A 26,040-nucleotide genomic window follows, 5' to 3' on the forward strand; every position below is an offset into this window, starting at 1 on the left:
TCCTACCCCTCATCTCAGATGAGAATCTCATCTTTTACTGAAAAAAAGACACTCTTTGCCAAGAGCACCTTTTACTGTCCTCTTTATTTCACATCATTCAAATACCTTCTGTTACTATTATCTCTTTCATCCTTGTTTCACATTAGGTAACTCTTCTGGCTAAGACAAACTTCTTTACATGTGCATGGATCTTGTACCTTTCCGTCTTCCACAGCAAACTGCCCCATCAATCATTCCAACTCTCTCCCTTATCTATGAACTTCCCCTGTATACATACCCCTTGGTTTTCCTATTGCCTGGAAACATGCCCATCTCTCTTCCATTCTCAAAACCTCTCACTTGATCCATCCATCTCAATCCCTGCTAGCTATTATCCCAAATCTTTCATTGCAGAATGTCATCTACAATTTGTGTTCTCTCTTCATTTCCTCTTAACTCTCTGAACTCTGCACAATCTTATTTTCACCTTTATCATTCAGCTGTCACTTCTCTTTAATTTTCATGGCACTTCTCTACATTGGTTCTGCCCCTATTTTTCTAACCTCTCCTCAGTCTCCTTTGTTTGATTTTTATTCTGGTCATACTTGATCATATTGGGGCAAGTCCAAGGTTTTATTTAATGTGAGTATTCTTTTCTTTTCTCTTTATACTACTTTACTTTTTTATCTTTTCAGCTTCCATTTATTTATTATCTCCATGCTAATGATTATCATATCTACTAATCCAGCCTTAACCTCTTTGCTGAATTCCAGTCTCACATTTTAATTGCTTATTGGGCTTCTCAAAATAGATGTTGAACTTGTCAACATGTTCCAAAGTAAACTCATTACTTTTCTTGCTAAATCCATCCACATGACTTTTTTTTTTGCAAGGCAATGGAGTTAAGTGGCTTGCCCAAGGCCACACAGTTAGGTCATTATTAAGTATCTGAGGCTGGCTTTGAACTCAGGTGTCCCTGACTCCAGGGCCAGGTGTTCTATCCACTGTGCCACCTAGCCACCCCCACATTACTTTTATTGTTACTGACAATTCCCTAGTTTCCAAGGCTCACAGCCTATACATCATCCTCCACTCTCTTATACAGCTAGGTGATTCAATTAATAGAGGGATAAATTTGGAAGTGGGTAGACATTTGCCATTGCATATGGAGAAGATGACCTTGTGAAGGTGAAGGTAGGATCTTATTGGCCTGGCTTCCATTGTTAATCAAGTTTTTTCTGAACCATTTCTAACCTGATCATGGCAAAGCAGACCTGAGACAGAGTGCCAATAAATTATTAGCGGTTTATTAATTACTTTCTTTGCAAGGAACCAATTTGGAAATCATGAGATTACTCCATTCCTTGGAACTCCACCTTGCAATTGTGCCACCAGATATTTTATCCATAATCTTAAGTGTGTAGGTGTCTCATAGAACAATAGATTTGGAGCATAAGTGATCTCCCCAGACAACTCCACCACACAGGAAAATACAACAATTACATCATTTGTGACCATCCAAGGAAGAGTCCTGTGGGAACAGCTAGAATGATTGTATAAAAGGGATTTGGTACAAGGCTGGGCAGGTTCTGCTGACACACTATATTTAACACTGGCAAGCACATTTCAGGGCATAACTTGTCTTATAGGATGGTTTCTGCCTATTATTTTCTCAGACCCAGAATTTGCCTGTGAACAAGGACTGGTAACTAGAGAAACTTGCTATCAAGTTTTTTCACAGCAATTATTATTTTGTATTTCCCTCCCCATTTATCCTATTTTCTCTCTCTCTCTCTCTCTCTCTCTCTCTCTCTCTCTCTCTCTCTCTCTCTCTCTCTCTCTCTCTCTCCCCCCTCTAAAATGTTTTGCTTCTGACCATCACCTTTCACAATCTGCCTCCCCTTCTATCAACCTCCACTCTTATCCAATATTATCTCCTGGCCCTCTGACTTTCCTGTAGGGCAAGATAGATTTCTATAATCAACTGAGTAGCTAAATTATTCCCTGTTTGAGCCAATTCTGATGAAAATAAAGTTTAAGCACTCCCTCCCAAATGCCCCATCTTTCTGTCTATTGTTTAAGTTTTTTCATCCTCTCCCTTTCCCTCTTTACCACTGCTTGCCTCTTTGTCACCCCTTAATTTCATTTTTAAGGTATCATGTCATTATAGTCAATTTACACACCTGTCCTCTATATGTACTCCATATAACTGCCCCAATAATGAGAATGTTCTTAGGAGTATCAAGTATCATTTTTCAATATAGTTCAATATAGTAAATAGTTCAAACTTACCAAATCTCTTAAAATTTATATATTTTTCTTGAGTCTTGCATTTGAAAGTCAAAATTTCTATTCCATTCTGTTTCTTCAGGAATACTTGAAAATCCTCTCCTTTTCCCCCCTGGAGGATTATACTCAGTTTTCTGGGTAGGTGATTTTTGGTTGTAATCTTAGGTCCTTTGCCCATTGGAATATTATATTCCAAGCTCCCTGATTCTTCATTATTAAAGCTGCTAAATCTTGTTTTATCCTGACTGTGCTTTCATTATATTTATCTTGTTTCTTTCTCACTGTTTCCAATATTTTCTCCTTGAGCTAAGAGCTCTAAAATTTGGCTTTAATATACCTAGGAGTTTTCATTTTGAAATCTCTTTCAGAAGGTGATTGCTGTATTCTTTCCACTTCTTTTTATACCTCTGTTTCTAGAATATGAGAGCAGTTTTCCTTGTTAATTTTTTTGAAAAATGATGTCTAGGTTCCTTTTATGATCATGCTATTCAAATAATTCTATAATTTTCTATAGTCTCTACCGAATCTATTTTCCAAGTCAGTTGTTTTCTCCAAAGAAATAAATCACATTTTTGATCAATTATGATAGACATAGGTCTTTTCAGGAATACAACGATCAAAGACATTTCCAAAAACTTATGATGGCAAATGCAATCCACATTCAGAGAAAACTGTTTCATCTGAATGCAGATCCAAGCATATTATCTTCCCTTTTTAAAATTTGTTTTTTGTTCTTTTTCATTATTGTTCCTTTTTGTTCTGATTCGTCTTTTACATGAATAATATGGAAATACATTTAACAAGATTGTACGTGGATAACCTATATCAGATTGCTTGCTGCCCTGGGGAGGAGGGAAAGAAAAAAGGAAGGGAGAAAAATTTGGAATCCAAGATTTTACAAAAATGAATTGTGAAAACTAGCTTTACATGTAATTGAAAAAAAATAAACTACTTTCAAGTTTAAAATGAAATATATCACATTTTCCTTATTTTTCATTTTTTTTGTTTTTGTTTTATTATTTTTTGAGGTTTCATGAAGTCCTTAGCTTCCACTCATCCAATACTAATTTTTAAGGAATTAGTCTCTTCTGAGCTTTTATAACTCATTTCCCATCTGGTCAATTTTACTTTTAAAGAAATTCTTTTCTTCAGTGAATTTTTGTACTTTTTTCCATTGCTTTCTTCAATGAACTTTTGTGTATCTTTTTCTATTTAGTCAATTCTGCTTTTTCAAGTATTTTCTTCTTTCTTTCTTTCTTTCGTTCTTTCTAGATCAGTACTTAGGGGGAAATTTATATCTCTTAATACTTACAGCACTTAAATAGAGAAAGAACAGATCAATAAATTGGACTTGCAACTAAAAAGCTAAAAAAAGAGTAAATTAAAAATCTCCAATTAAATACCAAATTGGAAATCCTGAAAAATCAAAGGAGAAATTAATAAAATTAAAAGTAAGAAAACCATTAAGATAATAAATAAAGCTAAGAGCCAGTTTTATGAAAAAATAATAGAATAAAAAAACCATAGGTTAATTTCATTTTATAAAGGAAGAAAACCAAATTACCAATATCAAAAATGAAAAAAGATGAATTAAAATGAAATTTTAACAATTAAAATTAATTATATACCAATAAATAATTATTAAATGAGATGCATGGATATTTACAAAATATAAATTGTTCAGATTTCTGTCAGGGACCCTGCCCCCTCACATATACATGAAAAAATGTGAAACACAAGTTGTTGTGACCTAGGAAAGATTGTCAAAGATGTCTTCAACAAAGGATATGAATTTGGTATGGTTAAAATAGATCTTAGAACCAAACCTTGCAGGTGGAGTGAAATTTTTCACATCTAGTTATTCATACACTGACACAGGTAAAGCTTCAGGTAATTTGGAAGTGAAGTACAAGATCTGTGACTATGTGCTTACCTTCATCCAAAAATGGAACACAGACAATATCCTGGGGACAGAAATCAGCAGGGAGAATATATTAGCTAAAAGTGACTTGATCCCATATTTGTACCAATACAGGAAAAAAAGTGTGAATCAAAGGACCTTTTATAAAGTGGACTATTTCAGTCTTGGTGGAAATATTGACATTGATTTCTCTGGACCAACCTTCTGTGACTGGATTGCATTATTAGCTTATGAAGGATGACTTGCAAACTTTCAGATGAATTTTGACACAGCCAAATCAAAACTATCTCAAAATGGTCCTGGGTTATGGGACTGTTAGCTTCCAGCTACACACATATGTGAATGATAGCACTGAATTTGGAAGGTTGATGTACCCAAAGGTTAATGATAAATTTGAAATATAAATTGGTCTTGCAATGCTGGCCATAACAACACCATTTTAGTATTACTGCTAAGTATGAGCTGATCAAAAAAAAAGTCTCTATCTGTAAGTATGGATGCACGAATAGCATTCTGCATTTGAATTTTTACCATTCAGTTGTAAATGAATACGTAAAGTGAATAATACTAGTCTTATTGGATTTGGTAATACTCAGACACTGAGATGTAAAATTGATGCTTTAGCTTTAATTGATGGAAAAAATTTCAATGCAAGAGGACATAAGTTGGGATTTGAAATGGAAGTTTAATATAGTTTTTAAGTAAAGCATCAGATGTAACCCTTGGAAATGAAGAGAAATGAACTCAATATGTTTGGCATTAATATTATTTTGTGAAATTTCAACAATGTGAACTTTTTATTCTTCCAAAGAATTGTTGTAACACCACCATGCTAAAACCTAGAGATTTTTTATTCTAATAAAAGAAAGAAATCCTTAAAGGTATGCATGGAGATTGTAATATTTATGCCATATATCAGTTCAGTTTCTCAGTTGTCATTTTAAATTTATTCTCCAACAATAGCGTAGGGTCATGTCATAAAGAAAATGACCTGATGCTCCAGTTTGTATATCACATCCTGTATGTTCTACCCCATTTTTTTCATGACTTTTATTGAATTGGTCTCTGTGAAATAGTGAAATAATGAAGGCTTTAGCTTTTGCATGAGAGTAAAATCACATTTGGAACAAAAAACACCCCACAGCCACTAGTAAAATGATATGAGGATGTAAGATGAGCCCCAGAAAGTGTCTTGTGACCTATTCATGGGGAAGACCTGAGGACAACTATAAGTAGTTCCAAACACTAATGGAAAGGACTGGGCCAGGAACTCAGCTACAGATCCATCTAGTGATGAAAAATAAATCTGTTGTGATGGAAAATGCCATCCATATCCAGAGAAGGAACAGTGTAATTTAAATGCAGATCAAAGCTTTTTATCTTCAGTTTTTAAAATTGTCTTTTTTCTCTTTAATGCTTTTTTTCCTCCATACGAATTTGATTTTTCTTTCACAGCATGATTAATGTGGACCTATGTTTAACATGTATAACTTGAATTGCTTTCTGTCAGTGGGGAGCAGGGAAGGGAGGGAGGGAGAAAAACGTAAAACTCAAAATCTTGCAAAAAATGATTGTTGGAAAATACCATTACATATAGTTGGAAAAATAAATGAATATTTACCCCCCCCCCCCAAAAAAAGAAAAGTAAATCTGATGCTGTAGAGATCAATATTGTATAGGAACCGGAATATAAGGTCTTACCAAGGTAAGTTGGATGTAGTCGAACAGGAGATGGAAAGATGGAACTTTAAAATCTTGGGTGTCAGTGGATTTAAATGAGTGGAAATAATGAATTTAATTCAGGGATCACTTTACATATGCTACTCTGGACAAGAATCCCTTCATATGGGGAGGCTAGGTGGCATAGTGGATAAAGTACTGGCCTTGGAGTCAGGAGTACCTGGGTATTTGCCTTGCAAAAAAAACTAAAAAAAAAAAGAATCCCTTCATAACAATAAAAGGGTGAGAAAAGCAGTTGGGATATAATCTCTAAAATAACAGAATGATAGCTGTTTGAATCCAAAAGAAACCACCCAACATCATAGAATTTGACTTTCTTTTCCAATCAGTAATGCTGAAGATGCCAAAGTTTATCAGTTGTAGGATAACCTATGATATCTTTTAGAAATTACATCAAAAAATAATATTCATTATAGGTGATTTGAATGTTAATGTAGGAAATCCTAATAGAATTTTACTGAGTTGTTCTCTCACCTGAGAATGGAAACAGAACAAGCAAGAAACAGGGTATCAGATAATCAAGCACTGGTTTAATTAATTAGCTTCAGAATGAGGAGGAAATTTGCAATAAATCACAAGTGGAAAGGAAAGGGAAAAGTGGATTAATTTTCCTCAGGCTTTTTTTCATGTGTACAGAACAGGTCAGGCATAAAAATTCTTGAGTAATAATTCTTCTCAAATCTTTTTTGTCATTATTACTTTGCTGGGGTACAAAATCAAAGTCTGTGATGGGAACAGGTTCTTCAATTTCTGATTCACTTCACTTAACATGAACAGATACAGTGTAGAACAAGGATGTAGTGATTATGAGAGTCCTGTCAAAGTTGATGGATGACTTCAGGTGCAACTGGGCTCTCTGACTCCCAAAGCCAGAGTCTGTTTGCGAAAGGGAGTTCTGAGAAATCCACATCATTAGTATGCTCGCTATACATATAATAGCAATCAAATTAAAAATTATAATCTCTGTTTGCAGAATTCAAAAGATAATTGGAAAACAAGCAATTTGACCTTGGAGTACAAACTGAAGCAGGGAAGACACCAATAGATTTTTTTGGATAACTCATTGGTCATAGCAGAAACTTTTTTTCAAGAACTCAAAAGGAGGTTCTATACATGGACATCACTAGATGGTCATGTCAAAGCTAGATTGCTTACATACTTTGCAGCTGATGGTGGATCTCTATATAGTCAATTAAAACAAAACCTGGAGGTCCAGAACATAAGCTTCTTATTGCGAAATTCAGACAAATTGAAGAAAGTAGGAAAAGCAATAGATCATATAGGTTTGATCTAAATAACAACCCCTATGAATATGAAGTGGAGGCAAAAGATAGATTTAAGGGATTAGATCTGATAGAATACCTTAAGAAATCTAGGCAGAGGTTACAATATTACACATGAAACAGCAACAAGAAACATTTCAAAGAAAAGCAAGAAACCAATATAGCTATTTGATAAGGAAAGAAGGAAAATGAAAAGGAAAGGAGAAAGGGAAAGGTATGCCCAATTAAATACAGAATTTCAGAGAATAACAATGAGAGATAGTTTTCTTAAATGAGCAATACACAGAAATAGAAGAAAATAATACAAGAAAAAAGAAAAGAGATCTCTTCAAGAAAATTGCAATTATCAATGGAAAGTTTCATATAAAAATGGCATGAGAAAATTAAATGGTAGAGGCTTAACAGTAACAGAAGAGTATAAGAAGAGAGTGTAAGAATTCATGAGAGAAAAAAGAAAGGTCTTAACTTCACTAACCACAGTGAAGTAATTAACTGATCTAGAGTCAGATTTCCTAAAGAATGAAATCAAGTGGGCCTTAGGAAGCACTGTTAACAATAAGGCTACTGGAGGTGATGGAATTCCAAGTTGATGATGTTGCTAAAATGCTGCCTTCAATATGCCAGCAAATTTGGAAAACACAACAGAGGCCACTGGATTGGAAAAGATCAGTGTATGTTTCAATTTTAAAAAATGGCAATGCAAAAAATAATTGTTCAAGTTACTAAAAAATTATGCTCATTTCACACACACCAACATGGTTAAACTTAATATTCTGCAAGGTAGACTTCAACAATATATGAACTGGGAATAATCAGAAGAACAGGATGAGTGAAGAGGCAGAGAAACTAGAGACCAAATTGCCAACACTTACTGAATTGTGGAGAAAGCAAGGGAGTTCTAGAAAAGCATCTACTTCTGTTTCCTTGATTACACTAAGGAATTTGACTGTGTGGATCACAACAAAATGTGGCAAGACCTCAAAGAGTTGGGAGTGCCAGATCATCTTACTTGTCTTCTGAGGAACTTGTATGTTGCCAAGAAGCAACAATTAAAACTAAACATGCGGCAACTGATTGGTTTAAGATTGGAAAAGGAGTACAACAAGTCTATAAATTGCCACCTCTTTTATTTCTCTTATGGGTAGGATATAGCATGCCAAATGCCAAACTGAATGAATTGAAATATGGAATTAATTAATTTATCTGGATAAATAGAAGAATTATCAATAATCCTAAGTATGAAGACAATGCCACTCTGATGACAAAGTGAAGGATTAAGGCACCTCTTGATGAAAATGAAAAAGGAGAGTATAAAAGCTGACTTGAAGCTTAACATTAAAAACTAAGCTCTTGGCACTTGGTCCCATCACTTCTTGGCAAAGAAAAAGAGAAGAAATGGAAGTAGCAGCAGATTTCATATTATTGAGCTCAAAGGTCACTGCAGACGGTGCCAGCAGTCACGCAATTAAAAGACACTTGCTCCTTAGAAATAAAACTATGGCAAATCTGGAAGCACACTAAAAAGCAGAAACATCACTTTGCTGAAAAGGTCCTTATAATCAAAGCTTTGGTTTTTCCAGTAGCAATATATAACTATAAGAGCTGGACCATAAGGAAAGCTGAACACCTAAGAATTAATGCATTCAAATACTGGTGCTGGGGAAGATTTTTGAGAATTCATTGAACAGTAAAGATATCAATTAGAAAAATTAACTCAGAATATTCACTGGAAGGCCAAATACTGAAACTGAAGTTTAAATACTTGGTCACATAATGAGAAGAGAGGACTCAATAAAAAAGACCCTGATGATGGGAAAGATTGAAAGCAAAAGGAGAAGGGGACAGCAGAGGATGAGATGAATAGATAATTCCATAGAAGAAACAAACATGAGTTTGGACAGACTTTGGGACATAGTGGAGGACAGATGGTCCTGGCATGGTCCATGGGATCAAAAAGAGTCAGACATGCTTGAACGACTGTTCAACAAGAAAAAGTCATCAGGATCAGATGGCTTCACAAGTGAAATCTACCAAGCATTTAAAGAACAGTTAATAACAATTATATATAAACCATATGAAAAGAATGGGCAAAGAAGGGATTCTACTAAATTACTTTTTATGTCACAAATATAGATCAGTTAATTATCTCATTGAGGTTATCAGTGAAGTTAAGACCTTTCTTTCATTTTTCTCACATGAATTCTTGTATCCTCTTCTTATACTCTTCTGTTACTGTTAAAACCCCTACCATTTAATTTTCTCATGCCATTTTTATATGAAACTTTCCCTTGATAATTGCAATTTTCTTGAAGAGATCTCTTCTTTTCTCTTGTTTTATTTTCTTCTATTTCTGTGTATTTCCCATTTAAGGAAACTTTATCTCTCATTGTTATTCCCTGGAATTCTGCACTTAATGAATATTGATGCAAAAATTTTAAATAAAATAATAGCAAAAAAGATTATAGCAATATATTACAAAGATCATATGCTATGACCAGGTGGGATTTATACTAAGAATGCAGAGTTGTTCAGATAAGGAAAACTGTTAACATAATTGACCACATCGATAACAAAAACAGTAAAATCATACTATTTCAATAGGTGGAGAAAAAGCTTTTTAACAAAATACAACACACCAATTAAAAACACAAGATGAGGGGTGGCTAGGTGGCGCAGTGGATAAAGCACCAGCCCTGGAGTCAGGAGTACCTGGGTTCAAATCTGGTCTCAAACACTTAATAATTACCTAGCTGTGTGGCCTTGGGCAAGTCACTTAACCCCATTTGCCTTGCAAAAACCTAAAAAAAAACCAAAAGATGACAGAGAAATCGATGGAGTTTTCTTTAAAATGAGAAGTCTATCTCTCTCTAAAATTATCAGGAAGAATTATCTATAATGGAGATCAGAGGTAAAACAAGGATACCTTTTATCATTACTATTATTCAATATTGCAGTAGAAATGCTACCTGTAAGCAATAAAAGAAAAAAATCAACATAAGCAATGAGTAAAGACAACTATCCTTCTTGTAAATGATGATGATAACACACTTAGGAGGATCCTAGAAAATCAGCTGAAAAAATAGTTAACAAAACTAACAACTTCAGCAAAATTACAGAATACAAAATAAACCTACACAAGTCATCAGTATTTCTATGTATTATCAACAAAGTCCAACAGGAAGAGATAGAAAGAGAAATTCCATTTAAAATAACTGTAGACAGGGGCAGCTAGATGGCGCAGTGGATAGAGCACCAGCCCTGGAGTCAGGAGTACCTGAGTTCAAATCCAGCCTCAGACACTTAATAATTACCTAGCTGTGTGGCCTTGGGCAAGCCACTTAACCCCATTACCTTGCAAAAAACAAACAAACAAACAACTTAAAATAACTGTAGACAGGCAGATTTCTGAAAAACCTAAAAAGACTTACATGAACTGAAACTGAGTGAAGTGAACAGAACCAAGAGGACACTGTATACCAAAAGAGAAATATTGTGTGATGATCAAGTATGCCAGAGATGGAAAATGCCATCCACATCCAGAGAAAAAATTATGAAATTTGAATGCAGATCAAAGCATACTATTTCCACCTTTCTTAATTTATTTTTTGCTTCCCCCCCTTTTTTTTTGTTCTGATTCTTCTTTCAAAGTAGCACTAATAAGGAAGTATAATACAATTTTACTTGTATAACATATTAGAATACTTGCTATTCTATGGTGGAGGGAGAGAACTTTAAAAAATGAATGTTGAAAATGATCTTGACATATAATTGAAAAAATAAAATAAAACAGCTTACAGACAATATAAAATACTTGGGACTTTTTCTGCCAAGACAAACTTAGAAGCTATAGAATACAAGTACAAAATCCTTTTCACACAAATAAAATCAGATCTAACAAATGGAGAAATATGAATTGTTTGTGGGTAGGTCAATATAATTTTTAAAAATCACAGTTCTGCCTCAATTAATTTACTTATTCAGTGCTAAGCCAAACAAACTACTAAAATTATTTTATAGATCTAGAAAAAATGATAGCAAATTTTATTTGGAAGAAAGGTCAAGGGAATCAGCAAAATTATGATGTTTGTTCTTCATTTTTGAAGATCAGGGAGGTGGTACCATGATATGTATGTGAATTGGATTAGAGTGAGTGGGTAGCTATGCTAAGTCACCAGCCTAGCTTTCTCCTCTGGAGCCAAGAGCACTGAATGCAAAGCAATCATGGTTAAGTGACTTACCCAAGGTCACACAGTTTGAATTCAGGTCCTACAGACTTCAGGACTGGCGTTCTACCGACTGGGCCATCTAATGACCCCTAACAATCAGTGGGAAAAGGAAGGTGGTCTAGTAGTACCATATCTCAAACTGTATTACAAAGTAGCAAACACTAAAGCAATCAAGCAACGATTAAAAAAATAGAGTAGCAGCTCAGTGGAATAGATGAGTTACGTAATACATTAGTAGTAACTGACCATGATAATCTAGTGTTTGATAAGCCCAGAAATTCAAGTTCTGGGGACAATAATTCATTATTTGATTAAAAAATATTGCTGGAGAAATTTGAAAACAGTTTAGCACAAATTGGAACAATATCTCACACCATATAACAAGATAAGATCAAATTGCACACATGATGAAGATATAAAAATGATACTGTAAGCAAATTAGGAGAGCATAAAATATTTTACCTGTTAGATCTATGGATAAAGGAATAATTTATAAGAAAGCAAAAGATAGAGAACATTATAAGATATAAAATGAAAAACTTTTACTCCATTATATTAAAAAGGGTTCACACAAAGAAAAGCAAAGATTAGAAGAAATGCAGAAAATCCAGGCAGAGCAGGGAGATTTTTCTCTGATAAAATGAGAACATGAGACATTTCCCAATTGATAAAGATAAAATCAGACAGTTTTCATATGAAGAAATCAAAGCTATCTATAGTCCCATGAAAAAATTGCTCTAAATCACTATTTATTAGATAAATGCAAATTAAAACAACTCTGAGATACTGCTTCTCACTAAAGGATTGATGCAGTGAAAAAAGGAAAATGGCAAATATAGATGAGTTATGGAAAAATAAGGGCACTAATGGACTGTTTGTGGAGTTGTATACCGGTCCAACAATTCCGTAGAGCAGCTTGAAATTATACACAAAGATCTATACCACCACGATCTTCTGACCCAGAAATATCACTACTAGAAATAAAACTCAAAGATATCTAAAAAAAATTAAAAAAGAATTTATATGTATAAAATATTTATGGCAGCTCTTTTTTTATTATGACAAAGAATTGGAAATTGAGGGGATGTCCATCAATTGGGGAAAGGTCAAATATGTTGTAGTATATGATTGTCATGCAATAGTATTGTGCTATAAGAAATTACGACCAGGATGATTTCAGAAAAACCTGTTGCAAAGCAAAATGAGAAGAATCAGGACACCATTTTGTACAGCAACAGCAATATTGTAAATTGATCAAGTATGAACGATTTAATTGAGGAATACAATGATCCAGGATAATTTGAAGGACTTAAGTTGAATAATGCTATTCATCTCCAGAAAAAAAGAACTGAAAGTCTTGAGGGTAGATTGAAGCATAATTTTAAAAACTTTTTCTTTATTTTTTCTTTTTGGTTGTTTCTTTTTTGGTCTGTGTTTTCTTTCACAATATGAGTTCTATGCAAATATTTTGCAAGACTACACATGTAGAATTTTTTTTTAGCTTTTTTTGCAAGGCAATGGGGTTAAGTGGCTTGCCCAAGGCCACACGGCAAGGTAATTATTAAGTGTCTGAGGCTGAATTTGAGCTCAAGTCCTCCTGACTCCAAGGCCAGTGCTCTATCCACTGCACCACCTAGCCACCCCCACATGTAGAATTTTTATCAAAGTGTTTGCCTTCTCAAGGAAGCTAGAGGAGATAGAGGAAAAGAATTTGGAATGCCAAAGTTTTAAAAGCAAAATGTTAAAAATTGTTTTATGTGGAATTGGAAAAAATAACAAAATTTTTCACAAAAAAGTATATTGAGGAGGATAAAAGATCGATTTGCTGTTAGTTTTTATTAAAATAATTTCAATGGATGCAAGACAGGTAGAGCTCTAAAGTTCTGATTTGCTATGTTTTCTCTGCCAAAAAGAATGAATTTTGGGCCAGGAAGGAGGAACGAAAATGATTAATAGGAAATTTATGCTCAATATAGGTAAATCAAGAGCTTGTAAGAGCTTGCTTGACTGCCTCAAATATGTTCAGGTTACTTGGACCAGATGAACCACATACAAATACATTCCCTTGGCTAGTAAAAGGACAGGTGAATGTGATTGATGAGCTTCTATCTGGAACTTAGAGAGATCTCAAAGATGACTGAAAATAGGTGAATATGGTGCCAATTTTCAAAATAAAAGAAGAAAATAAAAGTAATTTCCTCTTTCCTATCTAATTCAGTTCTTAACCTGCCTTGTGTTATGAACCCCTTGGGCAGTCTGTCCTCTTAGTCAATGGACCCATCTTCAGAATCATATTCTTAAATGCATAAAATATAATGCAGGGAATTGCAAAGGAAATTAAATATATTGAAATACAGTTTTAATTTTTGGACCCTCTGAAATAAATTGATGGACTCCCAGTTGAATATCTTGATTATCTAGAATATCTTGGCTATATCTAGAGCAAAGCAACTGTTCACCTCTCCAGTCTCCTATGCTCAATCACCAATCACATATATTTAAGTGCTTTCTATTGGTCCTGCAGATTACATGTCTGGGGAAATATCTAGGGAAACAAAGAAAGTGCAAATAGTCCTTGTCCTCAAGAAGCTTACTTTCTATTGGGAGTAACAATGTATATAAATCAATACATGCAAGATAAATACAGAGTAGTTGGAAGAAAGGCGTAGAGGAGAAGACTCTAGGAGCTAAGGGGCTAGGGAATGGCATAGACTTCCTCAATGAGGAGGTCATCGATATTACTTGGAATTGTGCCTCCCTTTCCCATCCTGCTTTAATATAAATAACTGAGGCTATCCCTCGTGGACCACTCTTTCTCCCTATTTCTACATACAATAACTATAATCACCTCAGCACCATCCCTCCATTCTCCATTTCTTTGTTCTGTTTTTAGGTGATTTGGCAACCCTTCTTGACAACACCAACCCCATAACTTAAACCCTTGATTCCCTTTCTCTCTTCCCCTCAGGTTGTTTATCTCTTCAGTCAGCAGCTCTCTAGACAGAATTTTCAAACTGTCCTCATTCTCTCTGCTCTTATATAAACCTCCCTTGATCTTTCATCCTTCAAAAAAAAAACCCTTCAGTATTTTCTAAACTTTATTATCCTCTAATGTCTTATGTCTTCTCTTTCAAAGTTAAACTCAAAAAAAAATCTGTCTTTGTTCATCTCCACTTTCTCTCTTAGAACTGACTCGTTTTTAATTATATTTTATTTTGTTAATAAATTAAAATCATCTTCTTTCTCTCACTTCCTCCCCAACTTTAAGAAAGAAAAATAGACATGCATATTCAAGCAGAGCATATTCCCATGAATTCTAAGTCTAAAAATAAATGCTTCTTAATCTGTACCTTGATTCCATCACCTTCAGGAGGTGAGTATTAATCATAATTGATCATTTCATTGCTAACTAAGAGTTCTAAAATCTTTCCAAGTTTTTTTTTTGCAATAATGTTGCTATTATATAAATTGCTCTCCTGGTTCTGCTTACTTCACTCTGCATCAGTTCATATATGTCTCCCCAGATTTTTCTGAGCCCATCTTCTTCATTTCTCACAACACAGTAGTACTTCATTCTATTCACATAACATAATTTGTTCAGTCATTCTCCAATTGCTGGAACCCCGCCCCCGCTGTTTCTATTTTTTTTTTTTTTGCCACTATGAAAAGAGCTGCTATACGCTTCTTTCCTCATATGAGTCCTTTACTTCTTTGTTGGTGTCTTTGGGATATAGGCCTGATATTGGTTGTACTGGAGTTTACACAATTTAATAATCTGAGGGGGGGGAGGGTATAATTTCAAATTGTCCTCTAGAATGGTTAGATCAATTTGTTCACAATTCCACTATAGCTCGATAATATACCTAATTCCCCCATAGCTCCTCTATTTTGTCAACTTTGAGTGTGAGGTGGAGCCTCAGATTCTTTTAATCAGCTTTTTTTTCTAATTTTTGTGAGAGTATTTTTTCCTCTATTTGTAGCTTAGATTTCTTCCTCTAAAGAAGATTTGATTCATTTTAGAAATGTGAATCATTTCCAACTGATTTCTTAATCTCTTTCAATCTGGCTCTCATTCCTAACTTTTTATCAAAATAGCTTTTTTTGCCAGAGCAGCAATGACTTTCTAATTGCTAAATCCAAAGGTCTTTTTTCCTTAGTCTTCATCATTTTTGACTTCTCTGCAACATTTAACTTTGTTGACCATCCCCTCACTTCTGGATATGCTGTCCTTTCTGAGTGTCATTAAAAAAACAAAGCTGCCACTGGCCATATAAATAATACTCTTGGGCACTAATAGTTGGAGAAATAAAATTAAAACTCTAAAGTACCACCTCATACCTGTCAGATTGGCTAATATACAAAAAGAAAAATAACAAATTCTGGAGGAGAGGTGGGAAATTAGTCTCACTAAAGTTGATGTTTGTCCTTTGTTCTCAAAGAAGACCCCAACATCTGGGAGGTGATGCCATGACAAACTTATGAATTGGATTTGAGTGAGGGGATACTGCGCTAGGTCACCACCCTCATTTTCTCCTCCAGAGTCATCTCAATCCAGTGGCCACACATGAATCAGAATGACTGGAGATGGCCCTGGATGTCATTATATGACTTGCCCAAAGTTACATAGCTAGTTGAGAGTCAAGAGTTGAGATAAGATTTGAACTTCCATCCTCCTGACTCCAAGGCCAGTGCTTTATAAAGCATCTATATGGTACATTAGACAGAACTCTGAGTTGGGGATCAGTAAGGTTTGAGTTCAAATATGGCCTCAGACACCTACTAGCCATATGACTTTGGACAAGTCACTTAATCTCTGCCTCAGTTTGCTCATCTGTAAAATGGGGATAATCACAGCACCTACCCCCAGGGTGATTGGGATAATCAAATGAGACAATTAAGTGATTATGTTCACACTGTCTAATATGTAGTAGACACTATAGATGCAGAGGTCAAAATCTTGGGCTCCATTTTACAGAGGAGAAAACTTACATCTCCTGATTCACAGTCCAGAGCTCAGGGAAGGTTTAGCAAGTAAAAATCAGAAAAGACCTTGGGGCATAATATAACTTCCCATCAATGACCTCCAAAAAGAGACTGGCATTCCTCCAAAGCTTGTAAAGTCAGTGAGCCTGGGTTATTTCCAAGCCATCCCAGGAAAGGGTTCCTTAAACTTCCAAGACAAACTATAACTTGCTCTGGTGTTCAAAGCCTCATCCTGAAAGTCTTCCTATTCTTTTTTCCTGCCATGGGCTCTTCAATCCAGTGATATTGGCCTCCTGACTATTCCACGACCAAGAATCTCTTGGCTCTAGGAATTTTCTCTGACTGTTCTCCACTTCCAGAATTTCTCCTTCCTCATTTCTGCCTAGGTTTTATTGACTTCCTTCAAGCCCCAGTCAAAATCCTACCTGCTACAAGAATGTAATTCCAGTGCCTTCCAGTGCCCTGTTATTTCCTATTTTTCCTGATTATGACTTGTTTCAATGTATTTATTTGTATATTAGATGGTGACTCCTAGAGGGTAAGAATTGTCTTATGTGTTTGGCACATAAAAAGGTGACTAATAAATGTTTCTTGACTGTCCAACCACAATGCTGCTGAGATCTTTTCCAACTCAGATTAAGAAATCTATGATTCTAAATTTCTATGACTCTTAAGGTTCTAAGTTCTAAATTCCTCGTGATCTCAGTTTCTGAGACTTAGGAGTTTAAGGGTACGTAGTTTTAATTTTCTAAAGTTCTATGTTTATATATATATTTCCGGATCCATGTGATTCTGTAATTCTAAGGTTCTAATATTCTGTTTTCCATCAGTCTTAGGTTCTAAGTCTCTTTGGTGCTAATCTAAAATTCTATGGTTTGATTTTATGAAGTATTGGAAGCCCAGGGTTCATACCAAATTTCTACATTTTCAGATTATGGTTCCAAATTTCTGGATTCTTTGAGCTGAGGCTTCTATGATTCTAGAACTCTTGTTTCTTTGAGTTCAAGTTTCTAAGACTTTAGAAGTTTAAGAATCTTTGGCTCCAAGTTCTGTGCTCCTCAGTTTTGAAACATCAAAGATTCTAAGGCTCAGTGGGAAAAATATACTATGGTTCAATGAATCTTACAATTCCATAATTCTAAGCTCTCTGACTCAAAAATCTCGGTGAATTTAAATGTCTAGAAGTTCAAGTTTCTATGGGTTTAGGATTTTTTTATTTCTATGGGTTGATACACTTCAAGTTTGGGGGGTTCTAGGAATCAAAGGTTCTATGTTTTGGTTTCTAAGATTCTGTGATTCTAGTGTAAGGGTAAGTACTGGTTGAGCCCACCTCATACCCCTTGCTCCTGATTCGCTTCTCTAATGAGACATAAGCTTTTCATTGTTCCATTTTGTGGGAAACAATAAACCAGATTTGTGAATTAGACCATTTCTTATCCTCACATGGGTGCTGGGGTTCAGTAGGAGAAAAGGTCCTAGAAATGAACTGCCCAGAGACCTTCCTGGGGATATATGGGGCCTAGATAAATTTTGCTGAATGGGCAGCAAATGCTAAGATGAACCTGATGTAGAAGGGTGGGTACCTAGATAATTATAGGAAACTCATGGGGAATAGAAGGCTAAAGAAGGAATTCAGGCCAGAGTTTGGAAACCTCTGCTTCTGACTGGGTTCTAGATATAGTTCTGGGGACCATTAGAAATCAATTCTTGAGCAGCAGAAGAATATGGTCAGAAACAAAGAAGTCTGGGGACTGGAAGCTGGAGAAAAATCTAGGCAAGAAAAATAAATTCCGAATCTTCCAAAAATACTGAGTGTGGTTGTGTGTGCATATATCAACTTTTTCTTTGCCCCCGCCCCCAGCACAGAGAACAGAGAGAATCAACAAAATTTTATTGGGAGAAGCCACAGAAGATAGGAATGATGGGGAAGTAGAGTAAACAAGCAGCAAATGGTTTCCAGATTTTGCTCTGGGAGGCTCATCAACGGGCCACAATGCAGAGCTTATAAATGGGAGGGATGTTGCCAAAGCCGCTAATCTGGGGGGTGACATCAATCTCACTGGGTGGAACCAGAGGTTGGAGGGAGAAGTTCTGCAGGATGAACGTAAAGTAGAGGAAGAGCTCCATCCGAGCCATAGCCTCCCCCAGACACACACGCTTACCTGGGAGAGCCATCATTATCCACAGTATCAGCAATGGAGAAAAAGAAAAATGGAACATGGATCATTGAAACAACCAGCAGATAACCCAAATCAGGATCATCAAATAAATTATGTATATAGGCTAATCTCAATGGGGTTGGAAAGGCAGTTCTAAGATTCTGAGATTGTTCTTGTCTGAAGGGTCAAAAGCAGGAGTATGCCATAGCCAGGGCTTATTGGCTCCAGAAACCTATGATCAAATGCTCCCTGTGAGCATTCACATCTCACAAATGGACAAACAGAAAATCAGGACTGGTTTATTGTTTTGTTGATTGTCTAGACTTAATAAAGAGTTGGAGAAAATATTAATGTCACAGTTCAAACTTTGTCATGGATGCATTTATTTTTTCTGAGAGCTGATTGTTAAACATTTACCAGCACAACCCTGATTCTAAGTGTCTTAAAGTTCTAAGATACTAAGGGTCTAAGAATTTAACTACTTATTATATTTTCCTACAATCCTAAAACTCTGTTGTTGCATGGAAAGATGGAGTGTATCAGTGATCTTAAGTTCAAATCCCCTCTATGATCCTAATTTCTCGTATGAGCTCAATCAAGTCTCTTTCCCTCTCTGGATCTCAATTTCCTCATTTGTAATCTGTACCTCACCTGTACTCATGAGGTAATTGGACTCTAAGGGTCCCTTCCAATTCTTGAGCCTTGGTCCTGTGACTCTCTTCTAAGATTTGAAGGGTCTATGGCTATACCCCAGCTTTACAACACATTCTAGCCTACTCCAACCTCTGACTCTGCAATGTCTCTGAGCAAGAAGAATGGAGGGAAGGGGGAAGTTTCTAAGGACTCACCAGAGGCAAATGGTACAAAAGCCTCATTCTTCTTGAAGCGTCCCTGCTCATCGAGAAAATGGCGAGGTTCAAAGGCTTCAGGTTTTTGGAAATATTTAGGGTCTCGAAGAGCAGAGCCAATGAGAGGGAAAATATCAGTGCCCTGGAAGGAAGGTGAGCATGAGTATAATGAGCAGGATTAGTTCTAGGGGCTGGCGGCAAGGATCAGGAGAGTAGAGAAAAGGATTGGGTAGAAGAGATACACCAGGAAAACCCCTTACCTTTGGCAGGATGTAGCCTCGGAAGTGAGTGTCTCGGATGACTGTATGAGGGACACCCATGGGCACAATGTCTGTAAGTCTCTGGATCTCATGAATGACTGCATCAGTGTATGGCATCTGCATCCGGTCCTCTGCCTTGGGGATTCGATGACGCCCAATGACATGATCAATCTCCTCTTGGACCTTGGCTGGAGGGATCAGAAATCTTGAGAATCGGAGACTCAAGTTCAAAGGAGTCTCATATCAGAGATTATGTGACTTTGGATAAGTCACTTTCTTCTCTGGGCTTCAGTTGTGAACTAAAGACGTTGATGAAAACATCTTCTAGTTCGAAGTTATTGAACTTGCCAGGCTTAAAATAAGAGAATCTTGGAATCATTGACTCTAAGAATGATAAACCTAGAATTGGAAGGGGTCTCAAAGATCATCTAGATCAAACCATTCATTTTACAAAGGAGAAAACTGAGGTCTCCCAAATTCAGTGCTCTTCCTCTAGTCACCACAATGCTTCCAATAAGCAACAGCCTAGAACTATATAGGGTGACAGTGCCACAGAACATGACCTAGAACTTTAGGCTCTTTGGTCCATGGAATCTTGAAAATCAAGTATTCTAGTCCTTGAATCATGGGATCCAGGAGCAACAAAAACCTTAGAATGTTAGAATCCTACAACTTAAGGAATGATAGAATCTTGGACTTGAAGAATTATTGAATGTTCCTATAATGGTTAAGAAGAGATGAAAAATACACTTTCATCTTTCATAGGAGAGGTGGGGGGAGCCTATGGGTTTAAAACAGTGCATACTCAGTTGTTATGGTATTTCTTTTTTCAAATCCTCCCCCCCCTTCTCTTTCATATCATTTGTTACAAAAGAGTTCACTGGGGAGAGAAGGAAGTGAAGGTGATGTGAATACAAACCACCTGTGGTACCACTCACTAAACCTCCCTGGGTCTCAGTTACCTCAACTGCAAAATGAGGGGGTTGGTCAATTCCACACCTACCATCCTATAATATCAATTTGTCAAGATTACTTTTCATAATAGCTTTCACTTATGTAGCACTATATAGCATTAATTTTATCCTCACAATGGGATAGTTATTGTCTCTATTTTATAGATTAGAAAATAGATGTGTTAAGTGACTAGCCCAGGGTCACACAGCTAGCGTCTGAGGCTAGATTTGAATTTAGACCTTTCTAACTCCTTATCTTCCATACTGGTTCTGTTGTAGTTGTTTAGTCTTTTTTCAGTTATGACTTCATGACTTTAGGGGGAGAGGTTCTTGGCAAAGATACTGAGTGAATTCCTTTTTCCTTCAACTCATTTTACAAATGTGCAACTGGGACAAATTGGAATGAGAGACAACCAAGGTCACACAGCTAGTAAGTATCTGAAGTCCCATTCAAACTCATTTCAAACTTCGTGCTTTATGGAAGATGGCATCCCCTAGCTACCTTAACCACCTGGAGTGTTAACTCTAATTCCATTTTTGTAAGATTGGCAGAGAAGGGATGGAGGGAAGGTTCAATTAATTTTAATTCCACAAGCATTTATTTAAGGATTCTTGTTAAAGACCTTAGTTTAAGAAGATAAAGATTGCCCATTGCATCCATGGTCATCTGGTGACTTAGAACAACCCTCCCTCCCTTAAATCCAATTCACTCGCGTGTCATGGTATCACCTCACTGATATCTTGGTCCTTCAAGAACTGAGGATAAACAATATGCACTTGTTGAGCACAGGATTGGGGATATGTTTTTAAGACCAGATCTGCGATTTCATCAATTCTTACACTAATACAGGGTAGGAAATTCCTCTCTCCATACAGATTAGCACTTGCCTCAGCAAGGAAGATGTTAGGATATAAAGGCAAAAAATAAAAGAAAGGAAAAAAACTCCCTTAAAGAGCTTACATTCTATTAAGAGATGCCACAGGTGAACAGAGGAGAACAGTGAGTCATCTGAATTTATATTGAGAGGAAATAAGGTATCGTAGGACCAAGACTGCTTGTGAGAAGACAGAGAGGCTGAAAATGAAGAAGCATCCATGCTAATGGGTTATTGTCCTTCAGAATTAAGGACATCAAAATGACATCCTTATGGTGGGGTCATGTACAGTGGGTTCAATGATGACTGATCAAACCAGTCTGAGCTCAGAAGGCTCTACCATGGGTCAGACACAATGCAGCACAAGAAAAGGAAGAGTGATGTATCCTCTACTAAAATGGGAAAGGAAGGACTGAATTGTAGCCTCTGAGGACTGAAGGTGGACAACTTCTAGGCAGAGGCTATGATTTATAGGCAACCAGTACCTTCATTGGTTTGCTTGACCAATACAGGGGTGTGGAAGTATGATAAAGATGCTTTAAAAATCAAGAGCATCAGTAAAACATTTTTAAATGTTATTTTTCATATATCTATTTTAAATAATATTTTGCTTTCTTTCCAAATTACAGAATTTCTAAGAAATGGCTATCATAATAATAATAGTATTGTGGAATCTTTCCTCCCCTTTCTCTTTCTTATCATTTATAATAAAAGTTCACTGGGGAGAGAAGTAGTGATATGAATATGAAATATCCATATCCATATACATATATGTACAAAAATATACATGAAATATATTTGGGCCAGAACTTCAGATGTCATTAATATAGAAAACTCACTATAGGGGAAACTACCTTTCCTCATCTCCCTACCAATGCAGATATCAAAAGTTTGGTAAATTTGTCTTGGATTCTTAGAAGTTAAGAGACTTGTCTAGTGTTACACAGATGTCTCCTGCCAAAAGGTCGTGATCTCAATTCTTTCTCACTCCCAAAATAACTTTCTATACATTTATGATAGATGATAGATAGCTTAGACAGATAAATAGATACATAGATAATAGAATAGATAGACAAAAGAGATAATAGATAGAATAGATAAGAAATACAAACAGAATAATTAGAATAGATAAACAGAATAGAGAGCGAAAAGAGATATAGACAGGAAGAATAACAGATAGATATAGATAGACAAATAGAATAGATATATAGGATAGAAAGAGACAGACAGACAGACAGAACTGAGAGATGAGAGAGAGAGAGATGGATGAACAGACAGACAAATAGAATAGGCAGGATAGATAGGAGATAGAGAAATAGATAGGTAAATAGACAGACAGGCACACAGACAGAATAGATATACAGAAGAAATAGAAGATTAGATAGATAGATAGATAGATAGATAGATAGATAGATAGATAGATAGATGATAGCTAGATATGATAGAAATAGAAAACAGAATGGATAAAATAGACAGATAGATAGATGATAGATAGATAGATAGATAGATAGATAGATAGATAGATAGATAGATAGATAGAAAGATAGTTGAATTGATTGAATATGAAGTTTTGGGATTGTTTGTTTTTTAAAAAAGGAAAGATCATTTTACAAGAAAGGTTTCCAAGCTCCCTTTCTAAATCTGGCATGTGTGATTTTATGATTCACGTTCTCACAGTTTTTCTCCCAGTGGCTCCCAATGCTGTTCATATTGCAATGTAAGCATCTTGACAGTAGAAATTCTTTCATTCATTGCTTCTGTCTCTCACATATGACCCATACATGCCTAAACCACAGTAGATTAGGTGCTTATTGAGTCACTGATTGCTGAGGGGACCAGAAGGGACATGATCATCAGGGCCTTCCAGGGAATGAGGTCTATTCAGGGTCAGACATGGGGATGAGGAAGGTAGGAACCAGGAGGATGGTCATGTAGAAGACTCACCTCCCACCTCCGGGTGTTTCATAAGAAGCAGAAACCCATAGCGCAAGGTAGAGCTGACTGTTTCTGTCCCAGCAAAGAACAGATTTAAAGTGGTGAGGACCAGGTTCTTAAGGTTGAATTCCGTCTGAGGGTTGTTTTTTTCCTGGGGTAGGAGAAAGACATTGCACCTTGGAGTTCCTGCTTTCCTCTGCTCTTCAATCATAAACCTCCTTCTCTCCCCCCCTCCAATTCCTTTGTCTCGGGGCGGACCACCTTGACCTAGTAAGCCTGTGTCTCCAAGAGTCGGCTCACTTAATACTCTCTGGAGAGAGAAGGGACTCAGTCATCTCGGTCAGGGAAGACTCACGAGTTGTAAAGCAGGTGGGAAGAGTGCTTCAGACAGAGAATGACAGAACTTGTTTTTTTCAGGAAAGGCTCAAGTTTTCCTTTCTATGGGAAATCTTTCTTGATCTGCCTTGGTTCAAAAAAGATCATCAAACAAACACTAGAAAGGACCTTGGAGGCCATGAGGTCCAGTCCCCTACTTTTACAAATAAAGAAATTAAGACCCATAAAAATGAAATGGCTTCCCCAAGATCATCTTGTCTCAAGGAATAGTGTGTGGACAGCAAAAAGATCTCTGGATCTCAAGTTAGAGGATCTAGATTCAAGTCCTAGCCCTGATACTACTTGCATAACCATGGGCTGCTCTGTTTACTTTTCTGGGACCCAGGTTCTTCATTCTCACTCAGATGAGGGAGTTAGAATATCCAACTCTAGATTTATGAACCAAGTCCTGATTCCAACTTCAATGCGGTTTCTCCTTGAATTATCATATATCTGCATGTATTTGAATGTTCTTCCCCCCCTTCCCCACCTTGAGAGAATATATGATTTTTCATCCATAGTACTTTATACATAGTAAACCCTAAATAGTTTCTTGTTGATTGGGAAGATTGTTGGTTTAGAGTTAGAAAGAATCTTTGGTTCATCTACTCTGATTCCTTTCATTTTATAAATGAGGAAATTGAGGTCCAGATTAAGGAAGGAGTTTGTCTAATGTGCATGTGGAAGAATCAAGATTTAAAGTCACATCCGACACCTTTAGATCCCTGGGGAATGGCCAGGGCACCAGAGGAAATTGAGAGGGAAAGGGAGCACTGGAGAAGGTAGGCTTTTAAAGACAGCTTGAAGAGCCTGACTTGGATTTAATGGATCAGAGGGAGAAATACAGCCACATTTCACTATATGGATAAAAGTGTGGGACTTGGGTGATGGGAAATGGGAGAGGAAGATGCTGAGAGCCCTTGGGAAAAGGTAGGAAGTATTGTACCTGATGCATTTTGACAAGGAAGCAGTCAATGAAGTCCCGGGGGCTATTGGGATCCAGGGATTCTTCATTGATCTTGACCCTGCCTGCAATGAAGTCCTTCAACTCTTCGATGAGGTTGTAAATTTTGTTATGGCGTCCAGGTAGGTACTGCATGACCCCTGAGTACATATCATAGAGCTAGAGAGGAGACGATGTCTCATTAGGCTTGAGAAACAGTGCATGAGGGAGAAGAAAGGATTGGAGGAGCCAAATAGGTGGGAAATATGAAGTCTTAAGAAATTTCAGAGGGGAAGAAAAACGACTATTTTTTTTTCTCCAGGGAACTTTTAAAAACAACAGCCACAATAATTCACCAAATTGGGGGAAAAGGAAACAGACAAAATGTGAGAGCATACTCCTCCACCATCATCACCATGTTTCCATTTTCATTTCCTTCAGGAATTTATGACCAAACAACCACTAATCTCCTCTCTAGTACTGTCATTTATAACCCATGAAGAGATTTGCAAAGCTCTCTTACTGGACCCTCCCAACAACCCTATGACCAAGGTGCTATGCAGATTACTATCTCTTGTTTACAGATGAAGACTGAGGCTCAGAAATCTTGAATAGGTTGGCCATGGTCACAAAGCTAGCAATTTTAGGGAATTACCAGAGTGGAATCTCTCTCCACTGGTAGACATGGTCTTAGAGTTTCTTAGAGACACTGAGTAATTGCAACTTGTCCATGGGCACACAACTAATATGTATGTTAGAAGCAGAATATGCATCTAGCTCTTGCAAACTCTCAGAAGGTTCTTTTAACTACTTCTACTCCACACTGTCCCTAACAAATAATAATGCCCATAATAAATGTTACTTTAACCAATCTAAAATTATTTGTTTCTACTTTAAAATTTTTTAAATGATTAATTTTTAATTAATTTCTAAAATTAATTCATTTACATTTATTAATTTAATTAATTAATTTTTAAGTTTATAAATTTACATTTTTTAAATTATATATCCCGGATTCCCAGGAATCTAAAATTTATAATATGATTCCTAAGTTCTAAATCTTGTGATTCTGAGATCCTATGATTTTAAAGTTCTAAGATTCTGAGGTTCTATTTTTCTAAAGTTCCAGGTTTTGATGATTCTGAGTGTGCATTACTAAGGTTCTAAAATTCTGATTCTAATATTCTCAAATTCTTGTGTCTAATATTCCTGGGTCCTAAAATTCCATGATATTATGTTTCTATGGTGCTGCTATTCTAAGATTTATTGTT

General features: G+C 36.2%; 1 protein-coding gene and 1 pseudogene across 2 annotated transcripts in view; one reads left to right on the forward strand and one right to left on the reverse strand.

The window, feature by feature from the left end:
- LOC141509522 (non-selective voltage-gated ion channel VDAC3-like) lies at positions 1–25,632 on the forward strand (annotated as a pseudogene).
- The window catches only part of LOC141509520 (cytochrome P450 2G1-like), a 19,741-nt gene continuing 8,072 nt past the window's right edge, over positions 14,372–26,040 (reverse strand). Inside the window, exons 6-10 of one of the 2 annotated variants that reach the window (XM_074219133.1) lie at positions 24,773–24,949; positions 23,461–23,602; positions 19,689–19,876; positions 19,429–19,570; positions 14,372–18,583 (exon numbers count right to left, since the gene is read on the reverse strand). In XM_074219133.1, the coding sequence (XP_074075234.1) occupies positions 18,402–18,583; positions 19,429–19,570; positions 19,689–19,876; positions 23,461–23,602; positions 24,773–24,949 (831 nt within the window). In that variant the 3' untranslated portion in view covers positions 14,372–18,401. The remainder of the gene's footprint in view (positions 18,584–19,428; positions 19,571–19,688; positions 19,877–23,460; positions 23,603–24,772; positions 24,950–26,040) is intronic. The other variant, XM_074219134.1, reaches the window with a different exon arrangement.

Source organism: Macrotis lagotis, chromosome 1, assembly GCF_037893015.1.
Source record: "Macrotis lagotis isolate mMagLag1 chromosome 1, bilby.v1.9.chrom.fasta, whole genome shotgun sequence".
Classification (NCBI taxonomy): Eukaryota; Metazoa; Chordata; class Mammalia; order Peramelemorphia; family Peramelidae; genus Macrotis; species Macrotis lagotis.